The 25,882-nt window shown below is 39.0% G+C and overlaps 1 protein-coding gene and 1 long non-coding RNA gene across 5 annotated transcripts in view; both read left to right on the top strand.

The window, feature by feature from the left end:
* Positions 1-6,105, top strand: part of LOC149136790 (uncharacterized) — a 6,196-nt gene extending 91 nt beyond the window's left edge. The window contains exons 1-2 of the long non-coding RNA XR_016241279.1: positions 1-819; positions 4,844-6,105. The exon at positions 1-819 is cut by the window's left edge and continues 91 nt beyond it. This is a non-coding gene — a long non-coding RNA (uncharacterized LOC149136790). The remainder of the gene's footprint in view (positions 820-4,843) is intronic.
* A 6,203-nt stretch (positions 6,106-12,308) lies between these two features.
* The window catches only part of LOC106884372 (mediator of RNA polymerase II transcription subunit 12-like protein), a 69,017-nt gene continuing 55,443 nt past the window's right edge, over positions 12,309-25,882 (top strand). For 2 of the 4 annotated variants that reach the window (XM_089349897.1, XM_089349895.1), the window contains exons 1-6: positions 14,258-14,937; positions 15,128-15,387; positions 19,534-19,596; positions 22,255-22,308; positions 23,349-23,456; positions 25,112-25,195. In XM_089349897.1, the coding sequence (XP_089206023.1) occupies positions 15,190-15,387; positions 19,534-19,596; positions 22,255-22,308; positions 23,349-23,456; positions 25,112-25,195 (507 nt within the window). In that variant the 5' untranslated portion in view covers positions 14,258-14,937; positions 15,128-15,189. Of the gene's footprint in view, positions 12,698-14,257; positions 14,938-15,127; positions 15,388-19,533; positions 19,597-22,254; positions 22,309-23,348; positions 23,457-25,111; positions 25,196-25,882 lie in introns of those variants that run through there. The other 2 variants (XM_089349896.1, XM_089349898.1) reach the window with 2 other exon arrangements.

Here is a 25,882-nt window from a genome sequence, read left to right as displayed (position 1 = left end):
TGTCCTGTCCAAAGAAACACCTATTTGTCTACATTTTCGATTATGACGTCACAATATCAGTGAATTTTGTCGAAAGTTTTGGTTTCAGAACATCTTCACTTTCTCTCAACTTTTCACAGTGGTTAGACGCTAGCTAATGGGTGTGCTAGAGCTGCCCTCACCCAAACACTTGAAGACTAATGTCAAATGAGAGTAACCTCACTTTGCTTTTGGTGTTTGTGGTGATGTTTTAACGCACCTTTGTGTTCTTAAAAATCCATTGTTACATGTTGGTTGGTGACACAACATAGGTACAACATACATGGTAGCGTAATTGTAACAACCGTGGCTAAGCAATTTCAGTACAGGAAACCTAGAGTTTCCGACCATAAACATATTGGCCTACTTCACTCTCGATACATTCACACAGAATTTTAAATTGTAAACTAATGGGCATAACTACACAAGTGTGCCCCTCTACCACCATCACCAGATTGTTTCCTCATAACTTCCTGGAAAATGGATAATCTTTTAATGAAAATTTTCTACAAATGCGTTTCTGATGGTGTAGATTACGATTACATTAGAATTTAGTATGAAAACTTTTTCCGAAAATGGTGCGAGAGGGTTTTCATATAATTCGCATGCATCGATTTTGTTTCCTCATATGTTTTGAGGATGTTAAGTACAATTATGTAGAAAAAAATTACTTTTTAGAAGAATTTCACCCAGACGCGCATAGATGTACACGCAAAAGAATCTTACATAAACGTATGAAATACCTGCTAAGTATCAACAATGAGACATCTACATTATAACTAGACAACCTATTGCTTTTATGTAAGTATGCTTTGATGAGGCGATTTCAGATTGACATCTCTTCAAGTAGCGCCTTGTTTGTTTTTTTTTATATCTACGATTGATCTAGTTTGTAATCCACAAATTGGAAAAAGCAGGCTAATTCCTCTCAATCCACAAAGTACTCTCTTCTGCATGTATAAAGAAATACGTATACTACAAACCAAAGTGCTAGACAATGGCGCCATTGACAGATCTGCTATAAACAGCGGGCAAGTCTCCCTTAAATCATAGACTGTGATTTGTGCATAAACCATACAAGTAAACTGCTATTTGGTAGCTTAAACTCGTAATGTTAAACACTTTATTATTGTATCACATCTTAATATCCTGAGCTTGCATATAAATGTTATGTCTCAATACTACACAGGGGCTGTGTGAGCATCTTATCTTCGTCGCCACTGTTATGTCTCAAGCTACTGCTATCTAGCACCTTCGGATGAGCTCTACTCAACCGCTACACAACTGCTACTCGACTGCTACTCAACACCTACCACGGCCAGACTACCTCTATTTATATGTCTTGGGAGATCCTACTTCTTCACCTGGGGGCATCGACACAACAATAATATATTGGTATGAACCAAAGAAGGAACTAATACATGACATCTCTTATCAGAAAATTTAATTCAGTTGTTGGGCTAGAACGGAGTGCAATACCCGTGATTTTTGCCATTAATGTTCCTCTGAACAATTGTTAATCAGCACCTGAAGGAAAGATAAGAAGAGAGGAAAATCCAGAGAGCTGACAATAAGGGAAGGAAGATCTGGCTCTAGCGATTAGTGCGGGAACTGAAATGATTAGATACGACAGGGGTGATGAGAGAAAGAGAGACAAATGGGATAGGAATGCTTGAGTGAAGAAGACGGAATGAACCCAACCAGCCCCAGTAAGCAATCCATTATATTAACAGAATAAATATCAGAGTGAAGAGGCAGCTCGCCTATGAGTAAGAGATTGGTGAGAGTCTGTGGGTGACACTCGGTCAGTCAATCTGGTTGGGTGGTCGCTTTTCTGGAACGGTTCCAATATGTTTGTGTATGCATTGTGAGTCTCATTTGACCTTTATAGATACCGTCAATATTACTACTGTATTAGGTGGCGAGCTAGCAGAATTGTTACTGTGTCTGAAAAAAGACTTAGCGGCATTTCTTCTGACTTTACTTCTCAGTTCAAATACTGCCAGGATCGACTTTACCTTTCATCTTTATGGGGTCGATAAAATAAGTATTAATTGATCTATGGGGGTGGGGTCGATGCGACTTTACCCTTCCCCTGAAATTGCTAGCCTCGTGCTAAAATTTGAAACTAATTTTTAGCTAATATTACTTATTGTGCACGTATGTGTGTGTGTGTGTGTGAGTGCGTGCGCACGTATGTATCTATGTTCATATTCTGCATAAAAGGTAACTTCAAGGAACTGTAGATCAATGTGAAGCACCGAGAAGAACTAGCTTTGGAAAGTGATGACTGGAGGAAGCGTATAGAGGCGAAACGGTTGTAAAACTTTTGAAGAGGGTCACCTTGAGTACGAAAGCCTAAAGCGCTGGCTTCGGGGTGACTGTTATCAGAACATAAATAAGAACATAATGTGTGAAACGTGTGAAACGTGTGAAATGTGTGAAACGTGTGACCGTGCATTTCTTTCCAAGATTGAGTGTGTCAACCAACTAAAGTTCAATGAAAGATCAACTGAGCAACATTCTCCCTCTTAGACTGTGAGATTCTTCGTGTTTGGTGAGTGAAAGTCGACTGGCTCCGGGGGTGACTCATCAGAACATAAATAAGAACATAGTATGTGAAACGTGTGACCGTGCATTCCTTTCCAAGACTGGGTGTGTCTCCGCCTTGGTAAACGTCTTCACGTTTCACCTGAAAAGAAAGGTGGAGCTAGAGAGAAGGTGTCTATCACAGAGTGCATTTCGAAAACGATGGACGCGAGTTGCACGTATGTTGGGAATGAAAGGCCCTTCGTGAACATAGCATAAGGAAAAACACAAGGGGTCGGTTAAAAAGGCAGAGCTCGTGGGGTCGGTCTGTCTTTTTAACCTCATTTTTTGTCCTTAACGTTTGTTATTATCTTTTGTGTCCCAATTCGATAAATTCATGTTTATATAAATTTTTTTCATTTCGTGTTATATAACCCCCGCCCCAGATCATATTGTACTGTCCCCTCTGTGTTCGTCCTTCATGGATATTACATTGGTTCGCATCCAGCTAAAACATTAATTATTCTCACCGTGAATGTAAACCAAATTCCAACTTTTCCGAACTATGCAAAAAACATGAATCGGTGTAGATGAAAAAGACAAACTAAATACGCATACATTATACATTTAAATTTTCATTAAATACATTAATTAATACATTAAACGCTGGATAGTTTAGCTGGACTAGAGTGTAATTAATATCTTAAATAAGCTTTAGCATAACGCTACTAGGATAATAACGTTAGTGTCAGATTTAAATAATTTCACAGAGTTATTTCCCTTAGGCTGTTTAGTCAAACGTATTTTCTGCGTTTCATATCTTGGGGGGGGGGGGTCTGCGTGCGTGTGTGTGTGTGTGTGTGTCTCTGTGTGTGTGTGTGTGTAGTCTCTTCGCGTTATTGGACCGCGATTGTGCTGGAACACCACTTTGTCGGATTAATCGAACGCTAGTATAAATTTTAAAACTGGTACGTGTTACTTATACCATCGGTTTTCTTAGCGCTGAAATGATAAGTCACAGGCGCGTAAACCAACCAACACTGGTTGTCAAGCGGTGCAGAGGGGCAAATACACTCGCACACATACACACACACACGCGCACACGCGCACGCACACCCAAACACACACCCGACTTCCTTCCCGCATAACTTCCAGAGAAAAAAAATCTTCAGTATGACATTTTCAGCAAATATCCTTCAGATGGTGTAGATTCCATAAGATTGTGGAAGAGCTGGTTTTGCCGGATGAGACGAGATTGAGGATTGTTGCGGAGGGCAGACCTCCAATATGCTTTTTGTGCGGATTAAGGGGACATATGAAGGCCAAGTATCCCCAGAAACATGAGGAGGAAATCACAGAAAAAGAAATTCAAGAAGAAGAGAGTTCAGCCACAGAAGAAGAGAAAATTGAGGAGCAATTTACGGTGGTTAAAAGAAAAAAGAAAGTAGAATCTCCACCAAAAAAGACCCAAGGAGAAAAAAAAGAAAGACAAACGAAGAGGAGAACAAGAAAGAAAATAGAAAAAATGGAAAACTAAATGAAAAATCAGGCGAAGCGCGAACGCACGAACCGTCGCCTTCAACTAGCAAGGAAGAAGGAGTACGAAGGAAGAAGGAGTACGAAGGAAAAAGGAGTACGAAGGAAGAAGGAGTACGAAGGAAGAAGGAGTACGAAGGAAGGAAGGAAACGAAAGAGACAGCGAATTAGAGACAGAGACATTTATGACGGACAAAGAGAGATTTGGGGAAAAAAGTGTGGATTATACTCGAGGATTTACGGTATTTATTTTATTATAAATACAAAACAACACTACGGAGGAATCGCGATAGATGAATCGTGATATGGCGAGACAAACAAACGCATATATATGAATATTTGTATATCATACACAGATTAATACGCATATAAATAAGGCGGTGAGCAGGCAGAATTGTTAGCACGCCTGGCACATCTTTATGTTCTGAGTTCAAATACTACCGAGGTCGATTTTGTATTTCATCCTTTCGGGGTCGATAAAATAAGTAACAGCTTTGTACTGGAGTCGATATAATCTATTTAAAAAATCTGTGACTGAGATGGAATAGATCCTTTCCCTTAAAATTGCTGGCCTTGTGCCAAAATTTGAAACTAATATAAATACCTAAATGTATATATTCGTGCGCGTGTGTGTGAGAGTGTGCGCGCGCGTGTAAAAAATTTAAGAAATATTTGTCTTGTCACAAGAAACACGAGTGTTTCTTTCTTGTGATTATGACGTCACAGTACCAATAACTGATTTTTTTTATTTACCATAAAGGTAGAAACAAAGAGAGGACTGACATTTCCAACTCCAGCCTCCCGCAGCGATTACAAGTTACGGAATGTGTGCACCAGGGGGCGCTCACCTAAACATCAGAAGACCAGTGTGAAATGAGAGCCATCTTCACCTTGTTATTGGTGTTTGTGGGGCTGTTTTATGCACCTTTGAGTTCTTAAATACCGTAAATCCTCGAGTATAATCCGCATTTTTTTCCCCAAAATTTAAAGGTCAAAATCCCTAGTGCGTACTATATACGAGGTTAAAAATGAAAAATAATTTTCTAAGCAATGTCCGAGTCTCTATTTGTTGTTCGGCAATGTTTATTCAGACGCATTTTGTGATGTCAGGCTTGTAACTGATAGTGATAAATATGTAAAGGCAATTTACTTAATATTGATTTTTCCCTGACGTTATTACTGTTATTTCTTTATTTTCTGCAAACAAAGTGCACAAAAAAGCTACACGTTTGCATTATGTTATATATACAATAATAATAAAGGACATTACCGTATATATGTTTACAAACCAAGGACGTTATATAGACCTCCTTGACTCAAGTTAGAGAAGGTGTGCGTATTATACACAAGGTTTAGGTTTTTCAGAGGTACAGCCTCCACCCTAAAATTCCCCTGCGTATTATACTCAAGGGCGGACTATACTCGAAGATTTACGGTACTTAAACAGCTACTGCGACATGTTGGTTGGTAGCATGACGTAGTTACAAGATGTATGATAGTGTTACTGTAACGTTATGAACTTCTAACCATGCAATTTCGCTACAACAAACCTGGAGGGTTCCGACCAGAAGCATATACTTCTCTCTCGATGCATTCACAGAGAATACTTTATTGTAAACTTTGTGACTATAAAGGGAATGTGACATTAAATAACAATAAAATGTGATGAACACGAAATCATCCTAACTCTTTAACAGGGCCAGCAATATTGAAAGGAAGAGAAATCGATTACAACGAAAGCAGTATTCAACCGGTAATTATTTCATTGGCCTCGAAAGGATGAAAGGCGAAGTCAACCTCGGCGGAATTTGAACTCAGAACGTAAAGAGCCGGAAGAAATGCAATTAAGCATTTTGTCCGGTGCCTTAACGATTTTGCTAGCTCGCCACCTTCATAGTCACGAAATAACGGTTGTTTATACGTATAACAAATGAATATGACTATAAACATGGTGGGTGTTTAAATAAAATATACTTTTGTGTCTATTAAAATGCTGGAAATTATTTTCTCCAGCTTTTCTTCCATTGGTTTTCCGATACACTTCAGATATTGCAAAAGTTACAAGCACAAATTAGAATACAGCTTTGGTTTACAACTGTGCATGTTTGGGCCTGTATATAGAATTACATACAGTACACATCTATCAGCCACTCTCTCTCTCTAACTCTCTCTCTCTCTCTCTCATCACAGAAGCAAAGCACACGCACATCCGACAGCAAGTTGTGCTAGAAATAGCAAGCAAAAATGTGTGTTTCTGATTCATTAAAGCAACAAGCTAGTAGAATCGATGGCACGCCGGGCGAAATGCGTAGCAACATTTCATCCGTCTTTACGCCAAGATCGACTTTGTTTTTCATCCTTTTGGAATCGATAAAAGTACCAGTAGAATAATCAATTTCCCCACCTCCACCCCGCACCGAAATTGCTGGCCTTGTGCTAAAATTTGAAACCAATATTACAATATTACGCTTAAGAAAAGACCGTTCCCATCGGGTTTTAATAAAATGGTTCATACTGAGTTATGTCCCTTGCACTGCTATTCAAATGTTTCATTTAATTTTTTTTTGTTTTGCCTTCTCATTTTCATATCTTGACTAACGGGATCCGTGGAAATTCCATGATGTAAGTCAACATAGTTGAGAATATTATGTTAGTATATCAAACAAAAGGAATTTCATAAAATTCTTTTGATATCCAGTCATTTAATCAATAACTCGGTTGCACACATGATCAAGCCGTTGTTATGTCGTGACTTAGAATCTGCAATGTGGCAACGCGTGTTCGCGTCCTGCTAGTTTCAAATCTCAATTATCCACTATCAAATATACAACACATACTGGCATGTTTTGACTTCTTTCTTGTTCACACAAGTGAAATCAAAAGAACAAATTCATAAACAATTTGCCTGTCCAAAGTATTGTAGTGACGCGAATTATAGCCGCCATTGAGGAAGTACTATTCTGCGCATGCGCAAGAGACTTCACCACCGGAAGCCCCTCGAGTGCGCATGCGTAGTAAAACTAGTACTTAACGAGTGAGTTTCACTTTGTTAGGCAGTTGAGCGACAGACCTTCTACATGACAACTCCTCACTCCTCAATGAAGCACTCTTCACCACGATGCCTTCGATGGTGATAGCTCCTTGCTTCTCTGGCAGGCATCAAGGAAGCTCTTAACTTTCCAATACCAACTACAACCTAATCAGCGGCTGCTAAGCTGAATGACAGGAACTGTAAAATCAAGCATCATCAAAAATAAAAAATTTTTATTATGTTGTTAAATTGTTCTACTGTTCCTTAATATAGAATTATGTTGAAAGGTGATAGAGAGAGACTAAAGTCTCTATGACAACTATCAAACTTTTACAGTATTTTCGTAAGTTTGTCCTAAACGTCCAAGCTTGTCTTCATACTTTTAGTTAGCCTTTGTTTTATATGTTCTGAATATTATCTTTTTTCTGGTGGTTGAAAAAAATTTGGTCATGTGTATCATATATTCATGGATGCCAAGGAAAAAGATTAAAGATACATTTTATATCGAATTTTATACATTATATTTTAGATTACTGGTACAATTCCATCGAATGAGTTTCAGCACAGTTACCGTCTGCTCTAAATTTCATTTACTTTTTTTCCTCTTTTCCCTTCTTTACTAGTTTACCATCCAGAATTCACCCCAGACATGAATAAGCAAAAATAGTTTTGCATACGACTCTATTTATTGCATAACATCGACAGCCATAAATTGATTCGACATTAGTATCCTTAAGAAATCGACATTAAACCTTTGCCTGTCCAAAGAGTTTTCATGAGTTTGTCTTAAACGTTCGTGTTTATTTTCAGACGGTTAGTTAGTCCTTGTTACATACGTTGCAATATAAAGCTTTTCTTTCATAAGACCAAAGTTATTCTATGGTTGAAAAAATTTAAGACTATGTATCATATATGATGCATGGATGCCAGAGAAATATGTCCTGCGTATGACAGGCAAAGGTTCATCCAGTGTTCCTCGTGTGAAGACTGAAAAAGGAGCAGGCAAATTGTCATGATTGAAATTAAGAAAGCTTCTAACTTTTTAAACCTGTCCAACACCATAGGAAGGAAAGAATGATATGGATGAAAATTCTATTTAGTTTTCTCATTAATAAAATTAATAAAGAAGGAAGAGAACAAAAATTTAGTTATTTAGGTGAGAGAGAGAGAGGGTGGAGGGAGAGGTGGAGAGAGAATGAGGGAGAGAGAGAGACGGAGAGAGAGAGACGGAGAGAGAGAGAGGGAATGATGTGCTATCAGTTAATTTGAGAACAGTTGCATTAAACTACTTCCGTTCTTTGTGTGTTTAATAAGTTCGCGTTCGGTCCCACTGTCTGCACTTTGGGCAAGTGTCTTCAACTATAGCCCCATGCCGACCAATGACGGAAAATGTGGAAGTCCGTCTCACACACACACACACACACACACACACGTGTCTATTTATGTTTGTGGTCTCCACCCATTACTTGACAATCGGTATTAGTTTAGGCTCATTTGGCTGTCACCTTTCAATTTTGTTCCAAGGGATTTCAAATTTGGTGTATTGATGCAGTTTTGTATCCTAATTATTGACATGAAATTCATTTTCGCCTTAAATCAATAAATAAACATTTAATAGCTATTAAAATTTGCAAATTTTAGTTAATTTTAGTCAGTCAAAAGCCACAGACACATAGGAGCATGTTTCTATGGTAACAAGCAAAGCATTGGAACTCTTGTTTACGAAAACACAGGAGTGTTTACAGACTGATATTTTATGCTGTATTTTCCTGCTTGTTGCTGTTTTTGGATATTTGACGTTACATTTTCGATACCTACCTCTTGAATGCTTAAAACAACAAAATATGTGTTGTTTACTCGTTTTTTGGTCATTTTTCGCTTAAAACACGTGCTATCGTCGCAATATTGACATTATTGTTTTGTTGTCTTACGAATAAAGTCACGCACAAAATGACAGCTTCCAAATTCTGTTTTCTGACTGGGTAAAAATGATCAAACTTTAAACCTTTGTAACTTTTTTTTTTAATTTCTGGATCAAATAAATTAAGACCAGAGATTCAGCAAGAAAAATTACATCAATACATCAAATTTGAAAATTTTCACTTAATTTTAAAATTTCAAAAAGTGCAACCAAACAAAACATCGAACATTAAATACGGGATCTCTTTCGACAAAAACCGCTCAAGGCGGTACCCCAGCATGTATGCAGTCCAATGAAGGGAACAAGAAACAGATAACAGATGAACGTGAAATATCAGGTCATTAAGAATGAAATGTCCAGTTTTGAACTGAAAGTTTATTTTACTTTATCTCAACAAAAAGCAATGCAGTTAATAAAAGTATGCACCTAAATTATCAACACAATTTTGCCATTTTATTGGTATCTTATTTAAGCTACAGCGAAGAATTCTGGAGAGCAAGAGGTGATGAAATCACGAAAGGCTGTTTTTGCATCTTCTTCAGATTTGAAGTTTTTTCCTTGCAAAAAGTTGTCTAATGCCTGGAAAACATGATAGTCAGTTGGTGCAAGGTCTGGTGAATACGGTGGATGACAAAGTACTTCCAAGTTCAGTTCCTGTAACTTGAGTAGCGTTCTTTGTGCAGCATGTAGTCGAGCATTGTCTTGCAAGAGAATTGGCCTGTCTCTATTGACCAATCTCGGTTGTTTAAATGCAAGTTCACTCATCATTTCATCCAATTGGTTGATGTATACATCCGTTGTAATTGACTTACCAGGTCTCATGAAGCTGTTGTGGATGACACCAGCGCTGGACCACCAAACAGATACCATTAGCATTTTTTGGTGAATATTCTTTTTGGCATTGTGTTTTGGCATTTCGTCTCTATCCAACCACCGTGCAGAAAGCTTGCTATTGTTGAAAAAAATCCATTTTTCATCACACGTAAAAATACGATGCAAAAATTGTTCGTTTTTATGCCGTGACAGCAAAGAACAGCAAGTTTCAAGACGACATGTCATTTGATGCTCGTTCAATTCGTGTGGTACCCACTCGTCCAGCTTCCTTACCTTGTCGCTTTGTTTCAGATCAGGGGCGGACTGAGCCGTCAGTCAATCGGACACTGCCCGGAGTTCTGAAGAACCAGGCAGTCTACATGTTGACTCTACTAATCATGTTAACTCTACAAAACACACATTCAAAGAGGCCCGGTAAACAGTTATGCCTGAAGGCCCTTAATACTCTCAGTACGCTCCTGTTTTAGATGGTCCAATACAGTTGGAATCGTAACATCAAACCTTGCTGTTAACTCACGCGTAGTTTGAGATGTATCCACTTCCTCTACAGTTTCCACCTTCGTCTCAGGTCTACCGCGGGGCTGATTTTCAGGAGTAAAACCACCAGACCGGAACATCTCAAAACATCAACGTACATCTTCACCAAACACTTCATTGATGTTTCGAGTTGTCTGGGATGCATTGGTTCCACGACGGAACTCATATTCATAACACAAATTTTTTATCTAAGGCGGCGAGCTGGCAGAAACGTTACGTTCTGAGTTCAAATTCCGCCGAGGTCGACTTAGCCTTTCATCCTTTCGGGGTTGATAAATAAAGCACCAGTTACGCACTGGGGTCGATGTAATCGACTTAATCCCTTTGTCTGTTCTTGTTTGTCCCCTCTATGTTTAGCCCCTTGTGGGCAATTAAGAAATAACAAATGTTTGATCTATCCATGGGTTCACAAAAATTGATTTACAAGAGAAAACTCACAATATAATCAGTCACCATGAAATGCATTTCAAAAAGTTATGATGTAATTCTTCAACTGTCAGGATAAAACATTAGAGTTAACGACTGTCAAACTTGGTGCATAAGAAAATCGGACATTTCATTCTTAATGACCTGATAAAAATATTATCCAACAAACATTTTTTTCTGAAGATGCGGTATCAGTCACATCTCCAAATAACTATCTATGTACCCATACCTCAAGGCAGCACTGCCCGTACCTTTGTTTAAGAACCCTCGTCTTAAGAACGTGCTCGTTTTCCTTGCGGACAAAATGTCGACCGGATAGACAATACATCACTCAAGAACCTTTAGACCAACTTTTTCGATTCATTGCTAGAAACAACAGTTAAAACCGCTCTATCAAATCACATCCTATAAACTTAATGGTTTCAAATTTTGGCACAAGGCCAGAAATTTCGGGAGTGGTGGTGGAGTATGACGATTATATTGACCCCGGTGTTCAACTGGTACATATTTTATCAACCTCGAAAGGATGAAAGGCAAAGTCGACCTCGGCAGAATTTGAACTCAGAACGTAAAGACAGACGAAATGCCGCGAAGCATTTTCCTCGGCGTGCTAACGATTTTGCCAGCTCGCCGCCTTATATATCATCTTAGATATAATGGCTTCAAATTTTGACAGAAGGCCAGCAATTTTAGGGCACAGAGTAAGATGATTTCATCTACTCCAGTGTCCAGCTGGTACTTGTCTTATCGACCCCGAAAGGATAAAAGGCAGAATCGACCTCGGTGGAATTTGAACTCAGACCGTAATGGTGCAAGATAATATAGTCCTGTATACTTCCATAAAGAAGAATGGCTTTGATAGTAAGTCTCCTCCATGAAGGACAACAAAAACGATCTTTGTCTATTATTGACCTTGGTCCAAGGTGGGCGAGATGGCAGAAACGTTAGCACGCCGGGCGAAATGCTTAGCGGTATTTCGTCTGTCTTTACGTTCTGAGTTCAAATTCCGCCGAGGTCGACTTTGCCTTTCATCCTTTCGGGGTCGATAAATCAAGTACCAGTTACGCATTGGGGTCGATGTAATCGACTTAATCCCTTTGTCTGTTCTTGTTTGTCCCCTCTCTGTTTAGCCCCTTGTGGGCAATAAAGAAATAAGAAACGTTAGCACGCTGGGCGAAATGCTTAGCGGTATTTCGTCTGTCTTTATGTTCTGAGCTCAAATTCTGCCGAGATCGATTTTGCCTTTCATCCTTTCGAGGTCGATTAATTAAGTACCAGTTGCATACTGGATCGATCTAATCGACTGACCCCTTCCCACCAAAATTGCGGGCCTTGTGCCTACAGTAGAAAAGATTATTGACCTTGGTCCGTCTCATTATCTTCCAGCAACTACTACTGCTGTTGCTGCTACCACCACTACCACCACCACCGCCCTCTTGACGTTTGAACTCACTGAGAACGTTGACACCCTATTCTGTCACTCAGCTCACATGATTCCAAGAACGAACAGACGATGAAAAAGCATTCTATCCGTGACTATCCATTCTTCTATAAGACTGCATTATCTACGCCGGGTTTTTTGAAGATAGTAGCATATAATTTGATTGTGATTTGACTGTCGTTTCTAGCAATTTGAATGCTCATTCTCCTTCGTTGGCACAACCGTGGTAGTTGTGCTATATAAGCCAAGTCAACTTTAAACAAGTGAACCATGACCATGTGATCTTAAGTCATTGACTCTCTGGAATCTAGTCTAGATCTAAATTATATTCTACGCATTCTCTTTTTAAGCTAATTGGGGTGGGATCGGAGCTTTAAAGGAAAATTTGGCTGTTGTTTTTAACCGATCTGGCGACCATGTCGAGGTACGTCTAATTTTAATGGTTTTTTTTTAATGTCGATATAGATTCGGCTTATAATTTCCCCGCCCTTGAACACACTTCTCCCGAGTGCTGTACTGACGGACGTAAACAAACATATAAACGTGTTATGAGTATTAAGCTGTCAAAATGTTTTGGAAGATGGGGAAAATAAATAAAATATAAGGAAGTTACTGAACCGGTTCAATAAATAGCAATAGTGAAGAGAAGTTGAGAAGGGAGATGTGAGATGAAAGGTTAGAACGGCAGAGGAAGAGAGAAAGAGACAAAGAGTTATATGGAAGGATAGGTGAGGAAAAGAGAAAGAGATAGAGTTGAGAGAGAGAGGGGGATAGGAAGGGTTGCTAAGTAAAGCAGGACAAACGATTTAGAAAGAAAACAATGGAAATGTGTGAAAGAGGGAGAATGTAAGTTGTGTGTGAGAAAGAGAACGTGTGGGAGATAGAGAGAAGGAAAAAAAGGGAAAATATGATAAAGGAATGGAGAGAGGAGGGAAGGGAGAGCGAGTGGAAAGACAGGCAGGGAAGTGTGTGAGAGAGAGGGGGGAGGGATTTAAGAAAGTCAGATAAAGCGCGATGAGTGGAGGTATGAGTGAGGAAGAATGTGAAAAAGAGGCAGACGTATAATGGGAGGGAAAATAAAGCGAATAAGAGAGAAAGAAGAGAAGAACAGAAAATCATACAAGAGATATTAGAGGTGACAGTGTAATTCTGAGGTGGTTTCATTAATATTGCTAACAGGACGAGTGCAGCGGCTACCATTTTGGCTTAATGAGGAAATGGTAAAATTAAATGACAAAGGAATAGAATGAAAGGGAGCGAAAAAGAGAGGGTCGGAAATAAATTTAATGACAAAGAAAGTGATATAGGAACAATGACAATGGTTGCTTAATAGCCGGTCAGGCTTCATTGAGTAAATCTACGGCGGTCAAGGATGTTCCGATCGTAACCATATTGTCTTTTACTCACTCACACAATGCCCTCAAGGCTATAGTATCCATTGTGTTGTTCTGTTTTTAAGATGGTAAGTCTTATTTGGGAGAGACTTGACTGTTATTTCTAGCAGGCCGAGCGACAATATAGAAGCCTCGATAGCTGCCTATTTGGCTCGAATTATACGATGTAGAGAAAGTGAGGAGATAAGAGATTGAAAGACAAAGAGAAAGGAACGAAGAGACAGAAATACCGAGAAAGTGAGATCTAGTGACAGACAAAGAAGAAGAAAAGAAACAAGAAAGGACAGTCACAAGACAAAGAACATAAAAGAGAAAAGAAATGAAAGAAAGAGGGGCTGAAAGAGATAAGAAGAGAAGGTAGCGAAAGAATAAAGGCGGAAGAGGCGACAAGAAAGAAATGCCTATTAGAATTTACTGCTGATTTATGATCGAAAAATTACCGCATGAAATAAAATTTTAAAAAAGTTGATACTAAAAAAAAAAAGAAATTAGACTCACGAAAATTTAAATAACAGAGGAAAAAGAATGTAAATAATAAGTACAGCATTTACAATTATTTCAAAAATTGAGAAGAAGGAGCAAGCACCTGCAGAGGCGTGTTTGTGTGTGAGAGCTGCTTGTGTACATGTGTAGGATAGTTTATAAACGGAGGTCTTTATACTTCCTACATGTATATATTAGTATATTTATCTATTTTTGTGTATATATACATATACTTGCATATCTATAAGTAAATAGTTTAGTTTAAATTATTGTATAAACAGCAGCAGCAACATCACAGCAGTCACACAATGAGTTGTGAATAAGCAGCAGTAAGATATTTTTCAAACGAGTCTCCATGGCTTGCATTGAGACAGCAGAATTTCCGACAGAAGTCACGATCGGCTTTATACCGATCCTGACCTAATTTATTTAGCCCTTCTTAATCGACAAGTGGTGGCAGGGACATTTATGAGATATAATTGAAGACGTATGGATGTGGTACTGCAGTACAACCTTCATTATTTCGATCTACGGGGAGATATGGTTAAAATGCTTTCGTAAAGACATTGTGATTATACCAAAGAAGAAACCATAAAGCGAAAAAGGTTATTATATATATATATATATATATATCTCCTAGGCACCACACATAGTTTTATATGATGGAAGTGAACTATTATCAGGGAACAACTTGGAATTTAATTATTTATTCTCCATTACTTTGAAGATTAAGAAATATATATGAATGTATCAAAGGAAATATTGTGAACAAAACGAAATCTATTAGGTAAATATCACCAGTCATTACATCTGAAGAACACATCTTCAATAATTTATTTATTATTATTGTTTGTTTTTTTTACAAATTTAGTGATAAGTAAACTATGCAATGTAATGTTATGCATGGAACCGTTTTATTTTTAATTTTCCCATTAAATAACATACTGATTCATTGCTTTTTATGTTTTACTCTTCAGCTGGTGAACGAAACCGGACCAGAAGTTAGGACTCTACCGGAAGTGTAATACGACAACCAACGATGAGTGAACGACTGAGTAGCGAACGAGTGAGGGTGTTCTCTCGTTCGTTGCTCAACTCAACGGAGATCCCATCCAAACGAGATTATAAACGAGAACAACAAAAAATGGCTTCTTATCCGTCGCAGGAGCAGCGACCACTGAAGAAACCACGTCTCGGTCCACCTGATGTCTACCCTCAGGATCCGAAACAGAAAGAGGTACGGTGCTCTGGTTATTTCTGACATTCCTTCTTTCATGAAAACGTTTCCAGTTCTCTGTGGTCTTTTATAACGTCTCCATCTCTATGTGGATCTTAATCTTAGGTGATGTATTATTGTTAGTTCCATTCATACCTGAAATGATTTACAGGGATATTAATTGACCCCCCGGGAAAGGCGAGTGGCTATAATTGACCTCTGCAAGATTTGAACGCAATTTATAAAGGGAAGTAACACAATACCGTCATCGTTTTAGCCATTCTATCAACAACTCCTTCGTTTGACTATCTACAAAGACATAACAAACTTCACTTGAATCCCACCTTGTTATCGTAAACAAGATAATATTTAAAACCTCATTGAATACTCTATTTGAAAATAAACGGGATGGTTGTGGCTGGACCGGCTTTTGATCTTAGGTCTGCTCAGTCAGAGCCAACCTGGGACTAAACGTTTTGAAGGGAACCTTTATATGGTGTGGAATTGCAGACTTCAGAAGAACATATTGGTTATATTGCATACTGTCTGAAAAGTATCAACGGGATGGTCACAACTGGAAGACGTTTGACCATAGCACTGCTCGATTGATCCAAACTAAACAGAGAAGGGGGCGGTTGTAAACAATAACAACGTTTAGAGACTCCAGAGAACTGTAAACATTGTTATTGTAAGGGGAAGACAAGCCTGGTTTTGTTTTGACAATTCTAGTGATTTCCAAGTGAAAGTGGTAGTAGTAGTAGTAAGAGGTATCCAAACAACGATGTTAATGAAATTCAGGTGCCCCACTCCACCCAAACATCTTTCACGTCTATCACTAAAACATTTATCCGTTGATCTGGTTGTCTGACCTGCTAGAAATTGCAGCCAAATTTCCCTCGAATTGTGCCATGCATTGGATATTCGCTCATTCGTTTTTATGTTTGTTTTTCTATGCTAGCGTGGGTTCGAGGATTATATTATTGGAAGCATTTGTTTTGCAATCGAATGCCCTTCATGTTGCTAACTCTTTCCTGTTTTTCAAATAAGGGATCTTCTATTCCACATGCCTTCGAAGGCGCAAAACCAGTGGACTCCCTGTTGACAGGAGGAATAACTACGTCACCGCTTTATAGCTCAGTGCTTTTCACAGAAGTTCAAATGTAAACAAACATTTTGCCGCGCGCACACACACACACCACCACCACCATCATCATCAGTTTTCCATGTTATCAGGGGTTGGATGGTTTGATAGGACCCGGCGATCAACCGGGTTGCGGCGCGCCCCAGTGTCAACTTTAGCATGGTTTCTGAAGATAGATGCCATTTCTGACGCCTGTATATATATCTCTTTACTCTTTTACTTGTTTCAGTCATTTGACTGCGGCCATGCTGGAGCACCACTTTTAGTCGAGCAAATCGATCCCGGTACTTATTCTTTGTAAGCCTAGTACTTATTCTATCGGTCACTTTTGCCGAACCGCTATGTGACGGGGACATAAACACACCAGCATCGTTTGTCAAGCAATGCTAGGGGGACAAACACAAACATACACACACACACACACATATATATATACATATATACGACGGGCTTCTTTCAGTTTCCGTCTGCCAAATCCACTCACAAGGCTTTGGTCGGCCCGAGACTACAGTAGAAGACACTTGCCCAAGGTGCCATGCAGTCGAACTGAACCCGGAACCATGTGGTTGGTAAGCAAGCTATTTACCACACAGCCACTCCTGCGCCTATATATATATATATAACCCAGTGGTCATAGTTGGACTATCTTAGACCATGTCAGTGCAATGAGGGTTGACACTGTAACTAAACAAAACAACTGTTACTTAGTCCAGTGTAGGTCAGTCTTATAATAAAAGAACTTGTCAGACATGTACAATATTTCTTTCCCTTTGTAAAATGGTAATGTGTGACTTAAGAGAAATTTTGCAGCTATTTCTAGCAGGTCAAATGACCATGTAGAGGTTTCCTCGGTAAATAGTTAACAGCAGTTCTTTGTTGACGTTTTTGCTGTCACGTTTTCAATATAAATGAAAGGTATGGTGCAGGCATGACTACAGTTAAGAAATTTGCTTCTCAACCACAGAGTTTCGAGTTCAGTCCCACTGTATGGCACCTTAAGCAAGTGTTTTCTACTAAAGCCTTGTGAGTAGATTTGGTTGCTGGAAACTGAAAGAAGCCCATATATATAGGTGTGTGTGTCCTTGTGACATCACAGTGTTATTCATTTCCAATATTCTGCCTAAACTTGTCTGGCCAGGCTTTGAAACAGGAAGGGCATCTGGCTGTGGAAAATCTGCTACAGTAAACTTTGTCTGACCCATGAATGCGTGTAAGAGTGGATGTTAAAACGATGATGAAGTCTCCCGATTGATTGATATAAGCTAATTAGAAATATCCATCAATGTTGACCATACATCAGCACATGTATGCACAAGCCTATGCGAGCTTTTTTTTGAGGTTTACTTGGAATTGCCCAAGCATGCAGATCTTCCCTCTCCAGGCTGTTGTCTGAAGCCAATACAGCTTGGGAGTCATTGCAGGCATTATTATGTCAGAATTCATATATATGTATGTGTGTGTGTATGTTTGTGTGTCTGTGTTTGTCCCCCTAGCATTGCTTGAAGGCCGATGCTGGCGTGCTTACGTCCCCATAACTTAGCGGTTCGGCAAAAGAGACCGATAGAATAAGTACTAGGCTTACAAAGAATAAGTCCTGGGGTCGATTTGCTCGACTAAAGGCGGTGCTCCAGCATGGCCGCAGTCAAATGACTGAAACAAGTAAAAGAGTAAATAAATATTACATTTGATAGGGTTGTCTGAATACCAAAGGATGAAGTCCCTCTTGTAGAAATTTGAGGTGGCTGATGAGTAACTGAGTCAATAGCTGATGTGTCATCGACACCATCATCATCATCATCATCGTTTAACGTCCGCTTTCCATGCTAGCATGGATTGGACGATTTGACTGAGGACTGGTGCAACCGGATGGCTACACCAGGCTCCAATCTAATTTGGCAGAGTTTCTACAGCTGGATGCCCTTCCTAACGCCAACCACTCAGAGAGTGTAGTGGGTGCTTTTACGTGTCACCCGCACGAAAACGGCCACGCTCGAAATGGTGTCTTTTATGTGCCACCCGCACAAGAGCCAGTCCAGGGGCACTGGCAACGATCTCGCTCGAAAACCCTACAAGGCCAGTCAGGCGGTACTGGCAACGGTCACGCTCAGGATGGTACATCTTATGTGCCACCCGCACAAGAGCCAGTCCAGCAGCACTGGCAACGATCTCACTTGGCTTGCCGGGTCTTCTCACGCACAGCACATTTCCAAAGGTCTCGGTCAGTAGTCATCACCTCAACATTGAAATGAATTGGCTTGAAGAAGAAGATGAATTTCAGTTACTTGCTATTGCAGATTCTTGATAATATGGCTTAACACCTGTTTCTATTCACAAGTCAATGCAGAAAGTAGCATTATCAAGGGATTCTCATATAATATAGGGTTGGCTTTTATTGGGCATTGGTTATCATTTTTAAGTGTAGGGTATAGCTGTGTGGTTTAAGAAATTTGCTTCCCAACGCCACAGTTTTGGTTTCAGTCCCATTGTGTGAAACCTTGAGCAAGTGTCTTCTACTATAAGCTCTAGACTGATCAATTCCTTGTGAGTGAATTTGGTTGAAAGAAGCCTCTCTGTGTGTGTGTGTGTGTACCTCTTTGTCTTGACATTGCATGATGGTTGTAAATGAATGTCGCTGTAATACAAGCAGTATCATTCATTGCCAATCTTCTGCAAAAGGTCTTGGAGAAATATCTTGGACGGAAACATCTTAGAATGAGAACCCAGGTTTGAAATTTCCCCAAGACACCTGATGAAGGCTGGAGGGTATAACAGCCGAAACGTTGTGACCTGAATAATAATAATAATAATAATAATAATAATAATAATAATAACAACAACAACATCGAAAAATACCTTAGGAATGAGAACCCAGGTTCGAAATTTCCCCAAGACACCTGATGAAGGCTGGAGGGTATATCAGCCGAAATGTTGTGTTAACAACAAACAAGATGAGGACAAATATCTGTCAAATGTAAATAATTTTATTCTGATTTCTTGTTAATTATAATAATTTCTTTATTTTTCAGGATGAATTGTCAACACTCAATGTCAAACATGGTTTCAACAATAACTGTACTATCACAGATGAGGTAACATTTGTCTTCTTTTAACCCATTTGATTCCTATTTTATTCAGATGGACCCCCCTAACCATTCAATGTTTAAAAAATCCCATTTTATTTTTATAATTGTATATTATTAGGAATTGTATAGAAAAAAAAGAATTGTTAAAATGATTTGTGTATTGTAGAAATATAACCAATGTGTTACTCTTTTACTTGTCTCAGTCATTTGACTGCGGCCAATCTGGAGCACCGCCTTCAGTCGAGCAAATCGACCCTGGGACTTATTCTTTGTAAGCCTAGTACTTATTCTATCGGTTTCTTTTGCCGAACCGCTAAGTTACGGGGACATAAACACACCAGCATCGGTTGTCAAGCAATGCTAGGGGGACAAACACAGACACACAAGCATGCACACACACACACACACACACACACACATATATACATATATATGACGAGCTTCTTTTAGTTTCCGTCTGCCAAATTCACTCACAAGGCTTTGGTCGGCCCGAGGCTACAGTAGAAGACACTTGCCCAAGATGCCACGTAGTGGGACTGAACCAGGAACCATGTGGTTGGTAAGCAAGCTACTTACCACACACCCACTCCTACGCCTATTACTCTTTTACTTGTTTCAGTCATTTGACTGTGGCCATGCTGGAGCACCGCTTTTAGTCGAGCAAATCGACTCCGGGACTTATTCTTTGTAAGCCTAGTACTTATTCTATCGGTGTCTCTTGCCGAACCGCTAAGTGACGGGGACATAAACACACCAGATGATTAATGTTTTCGTTAAGTTAGTGTTTGAAATATAATATGGCTGTGTGGGCATCCAACCCATGGCAGCATGGAAAACGGATGTTAGATGATGACAGTCTGTGGTTGAGAAGTTCACTTCCCAACTCTGAGTATTATCTCACATCCTACATAGCATCAGCAATACAAGCTGCCCCATTGTCAAAGCGTATTTGGTAAGCTTCTATACCAGACTTCAGATGTTGGTCCTGAAAGACAATAAATAGCCAACAAACAGTCTCTGTGTTAGTTCTGTTTGCACTCTGAACAAACGACCCCAGAGAAAGTTGTTTGCATAGAATCAACGTGTCCTGTTGTTTCTTGATCTAAACCTAGTCAACCTTTATTGTAATCTATGCACCATGAGACTGTATATGAGAACAAAGTCTTTTCTTATATTTATGAATGTGTTGCATACATATGCTAGTGGAGGCCCAGTGGTTAGGGCAGCGGACTCGCGGTCATAGGATTGTGGTTTCGATTCCCAGACCGGGCGTTGTGAGTGTTTATTGAGCGAAAACACCTAAAGTTCCACGAGGCTCCGGCAGGGGATGGTGGCGAACCCCGCTGTACTCTTTCACCACAACTTTCTCTCACTCTTACTTCCTGTTTCTGTTGTGCCTGTAATTCAAAGGGTCAGCCTTGTCACACTCTGTGTAACGCTGAATATCCCCGAGAACTACGTTAAGGGTACACGAGTTTGTGGAGTGCTCAGTCGTTTGTACGTTAATTTCACGTGCAGGCTGTTCCGTTGATCGGACCAACTGGAACCCTCGACGTCGTAAGCGACGGAGGGCCAACAACAACAACAACAGCATACTTATGCATAGATCTTGCAGGAATTGAATTTGTGGTTATATTTATAAAACCTATATTTCGTCCAACCCATGCTAGCATGGAAAGCGGACGTTAAACGATATTTATAGCTTTCAATGTAATTTTTTTTAAAAATGTTTCCTTTTTCTTCTCTGTGTGTGTTAATTATTAATGATCAGTAGAAATTACAGAGTGTCTCAAGGGCTAAGTGTTTCATGGATTAACACTTATCCATGCACGGACTCTTGGCCCTCGAGTCACTGTATCTTCTGCTAATTATTAATAATAAAACCACACACACACATGAGGTGAGGTGCTCCAGTATTTTAGCGTAGGCCTTCTCTACAAAAAAAAAAATCTTGGCTTCCTGCAGGTTAATAAATGTTGCAGTTATGTGGGCAGGGAAGTAGTTTCAGAGAACTTGATTATAAAAGGAAAGGACTGGGTGAAGTTTGGTCTGACGTAGTATGGTTGGGGATACAGTTTTATGGCTCACAAGAACTGGAACAAAAGTAGTAGTAGTAGTAGTAGTAGTAGTAAGGCGGCGAGCTGGCAGAAACGTTAGCACACCGGGAGAAATGCTTAGCGGTATTTCGTCTGCCGTTACGTTCTGAGTTCAAATTCCGCCAAGGTCGACTTTGCCTTTCGTCGTTTCGGGCCTTGTGCCTAGAGTAGAAAAGAATATTTTATTCATATTTTAACTGCCTTTATGGCAAATTGAATGAAATAAAGTAGTAGTAGTAGGAGGAGGAGGAGGAGGAGAGACCACAAGACATCTATGGAGGTAGTAGTTGAAGGCATGCCAGTCAGTCAGGTGTCAGTTTTTGGATGAGGTCTGAAATGTTTGTATGTGAAGAAGCTAGTCTAGTGTGGGTCAGTGTCTATTGAAAGCTAAAAGTAATTTCTGGCCCTGAAGAGAAACCTAGATTATGGCTATGTTTTAGATATGTGGTTATCTACAGAGATTATGAGAGATTGTTAATTGTGAGAACTCACATTTGTAAAAGTTTGTAACAGTTTTAGTTGTGTGATGGATTTGTTAATATCTAATAAATATCTTCCTTTTTTTCAGTATGGATCTGCTTGTCGTTCCATCAACCAAGATAAAGTTGCCTTGTTCTCTAAGGTAAGGAGAATTTTTTTTAATGTGAAAGATCACTTGTCGAAGGGTATGAGGTCTTTAGGGTTCGGTGTTGATATTGTTACCATGCCTGTTAAATTTGACCATTGCTTGCTTACATGCTTAACCCCTCCGCTCCTTATGGAGCAGATGCCATCAACAGCTTTCTCCCTCTATTCATGATTGGGCTGTCTTTCCACTCCCAGGTCTTGTTCTTGGTTTTTGAATTGTCATCAATGCTTCTATAATTTTGCTTCGTTTTAAGTAGCTGTGTTGGCCCTACACAAACCTGTTCTTACCTCTGGGAAGAGGTGGTCCATATTAGACTGGCCTGGCTTGTCCAGCATAGGAGGCCCTACCAGGAGCTTTTACTCTGCTGGCATAGCTCTCATAGTCAGTGAGGCATACAAGCCACCACATCAACAAAAACGGAACCATTACATGATTACAATTACACAATAAACTGAATATGTTGAGATAGTGGCCTAATTGATAAGACTGTTGCAGTCCTGTAATTTACAACAAAGTTGTGAGTTCAATCCTAGACTATGAAAACGTGTACTTGTCTGACTTTGTATACACACACACATACAATGTGGGTTTATACCCACATTTTCATACTAGAATTGTTTAGTGAATGTTCTTAAACCTGAATGCTTCCATTCTCTTTTTCACTAACTTCTCAACTATAAAGTGTGTATAGAACCTATTATCATACTCAATTGTGAATGATGGATGTAGTTATTGCTGTTTACTGTTGTAAACCATTCCACTCTTGTGGTAATAACTGTTTCAAATTCTTCTCTATTAACTGCTATTTGTTGTAGTAGACCATACCATCTGTGATTATAAATATTCCAAATTTGTTTTAGTTTTTTTAATCATTTAATCAGGAGTTAATGACTTTATCTTACTGTGTCCATAAAATTGCTGTTTAAACCCTATTCCTTGACCTATGTCTATAATCTTCCACAGTAACCATACTGTGTAGCTGTGGAACTTTTGCTTTTCACTTATATGCATCTCTATGTTTCTCATCTCTTCAGGTGGGGACATGTTTTAGTTCCATGATGACAAAGAAAACTGAGCTGAACACATTCCAAGACACAGGAAAGAAGAAACAACAGCTTAATATCAAAGACAACTTCAGACCTGTAAGTTCTTCCTTTCTATTATTATTATTATTATTGTCGTTGTTGTTGTTGAAGGCGTCGAGCTGGCAGAATTGTTGGTACGCTGGGCAAAATGCTTACCGGTATTTTACCCATCGCTACATTCTGAGTTCAAATTCCACTGAGGTTGACTTTGCCTTTCATCTTTGCGGGGTAAATAAATTAAGTACCAGTTGTTTACTTGGGTCGATCAAACCGACTGACCCCACCTCCTCACCAAATTTCAGGTCTTGTGCCTATAGAAGAAAGGATTATTATTATTATTATTATTATTGTTATGGCAGTGAGCTGACAGAATCATTAGTACACCAGTCAAAATGGTTAGTGACATTTCTTATGGCACTTTACATGATGAGTCCAAATTCCTTCATGGTCATCTTTGTCTTTCATCCTTTAGAGACTCATTATATAAGTACCATCTAGAAACTTTAGTTGATGTAATTGACTAAGCTATTCCCTTAAAAATGCTGACCTTGTGCAAAAATTTGAAACCATTATTAATATTATTATTATTATTATTATTATTATTATTGTATGAGAGAGCAGTGCATGCTATCAAAGTGACACTGGGGTAAAATATACGAAGCCCATGAACTACCCATCTGATAAGGGTACACCAGGCACATGCATCACAACCACATGTGTGCGACATGGTGATCTCATATCAAGATAAACAGTGCATGACCTAGCAGGTGGGGCCCAGTTAGAATTTTCTTCAGGTCAAGTAGCCCACCCGCTCAAAAAGTCCCTGAATAAGGTTTGTTTAAGGATGTTGAGCAAAACACCCATGTTTCCAAAGGTGAATTATTCAAACCCCAAAGAATTCCTCTCAACACATGGCTATGATGCTCTCCCACTACTTCTGCTCATGATCAGAGATGCACATATCACCAGCCACTAAGGGACATGCTCAACTGGTTAAGGTCAAACAACTGACAAGCAAATCTGTGGTATTGAGCAGAATATTTGCTGTAGGCCATCTTTTTATACCAAGACAAAACAATGTACATAATAACACCCAATCAATATTATTATTATTATTATTATTATTTCTTTTTAAGGACAGTAATGGCAGAATTGTTAGAGCACTGCACAAAATGCCTTGTGGTATTTAGTCTGGGTTTGATGAAATAATTATTATTCTAGTTTTGAAGTTGATTTAATCAATTATATCTTCCCCAGCAATTTTTTTTATCTTGTGTCGGGGTTAATTTTGCCTTTCATCCTTCTGGGGCCAGTAAAACAAGTAACAGTGAAGCACTAGGGTTGATTTAATCAATTAATTCCTTTTATATATGCCCATGTACCCCTATTAGACACTCTTATACAAAGTCAATGACTTGACAGAACCATCAGAGCATACGAGAAAATGTTTTGTAGTAGATGTTCTAGCTCTTTATGTTCAAAGTTCAAATCACACTAAGATCAGTTTTATTTTTCATCCTTCCTAGGATGATAAAATAAACTGCTGGTCAAGTACTGAGTTGCTGTAATAGATGTTTTTCCTTCTCGTTTATTTTTTTTTTTGGCCTTGTGCCTTCATAAGAAACCAAATTCTAAGTAAAGACAGTTTCACTGCCAAAGATCAATCCACTGTAAAACTTGCAGAATATACCATTTGAATTGTCCTCTTCCAGGTGACAGCACGAACTAGAAACGCAATGGAGGCTTGGTTTAAAGACTTAGCAGGAAGTAAACCACTCTCGTTACTTGTGAAAAAGGTGAAAATCTTTTTCTTTTACTTTTGTGTATGGTTTGCAAGATCCTTGTTGTAAACTCATGTGTTGAAGCAGATCTTATATCTTGGGAGGGTCATTATGTGAATAATAAACACATGTACTGATTCTGTTTCTTTTATTATCATTAGCCAACTAGTTGACCATTTAACCACTTAACTGGTCAATTGCTTGACCAATTGTTTAATCATTCAATCAATCAATCTATCAGTTAGGTTTGTCAGAGTCCTTTCATTGCCATTTGTGAACTTATTATGACATGTCCTCTCTATTTCAAGTCTGCTTTGTAATCCCTTTATACATTTGTATGTCTGTGTGATATGGAGCATTGCAGCTAAAAATGGTCAACAGAGTATTGCAGCAATTGTAAAAGAATGATTGAACTATGGTCTAGTGAATGTACTCTGTGAACTTGGGAGATAAAAAAGCAATGGGCTTCATAATGTGACCGGATATTTGAGGGCATTCAGTGAAATGTTTTTTTGTTGTGCCTTGTGAATAATAATGTTGTTGGTTGCATGTTTCCACTGATGACATACACACACATACATAAACATACATTTACATACATAAGTGCATACACACACACACACTCTAATTTAATGGAACTCAGAAGACTTCACAGACTGTTACTGAGTTTCATGTAACCTATCACCACAACTGTCTGATCCA

Source organism: Octopus bimaculoides, chromosome 3, assembly GCF_046866305.1.
Source record: "Octopus bimaculoides isolate indiv1 chromosome 3, ASM4686630v1, whole genome shotgun sequence".
In the NCBI taxonomy this organism is placed as follows: Eukaryota; Metazoa; Mollusca; class Cephalopoda; order Octopoda; family Octopodidae; genus Octopus; species Octopus bimaculoides.
This window is presented reverse-complemented; position numbering and strand designations above follow the sequence as displayed.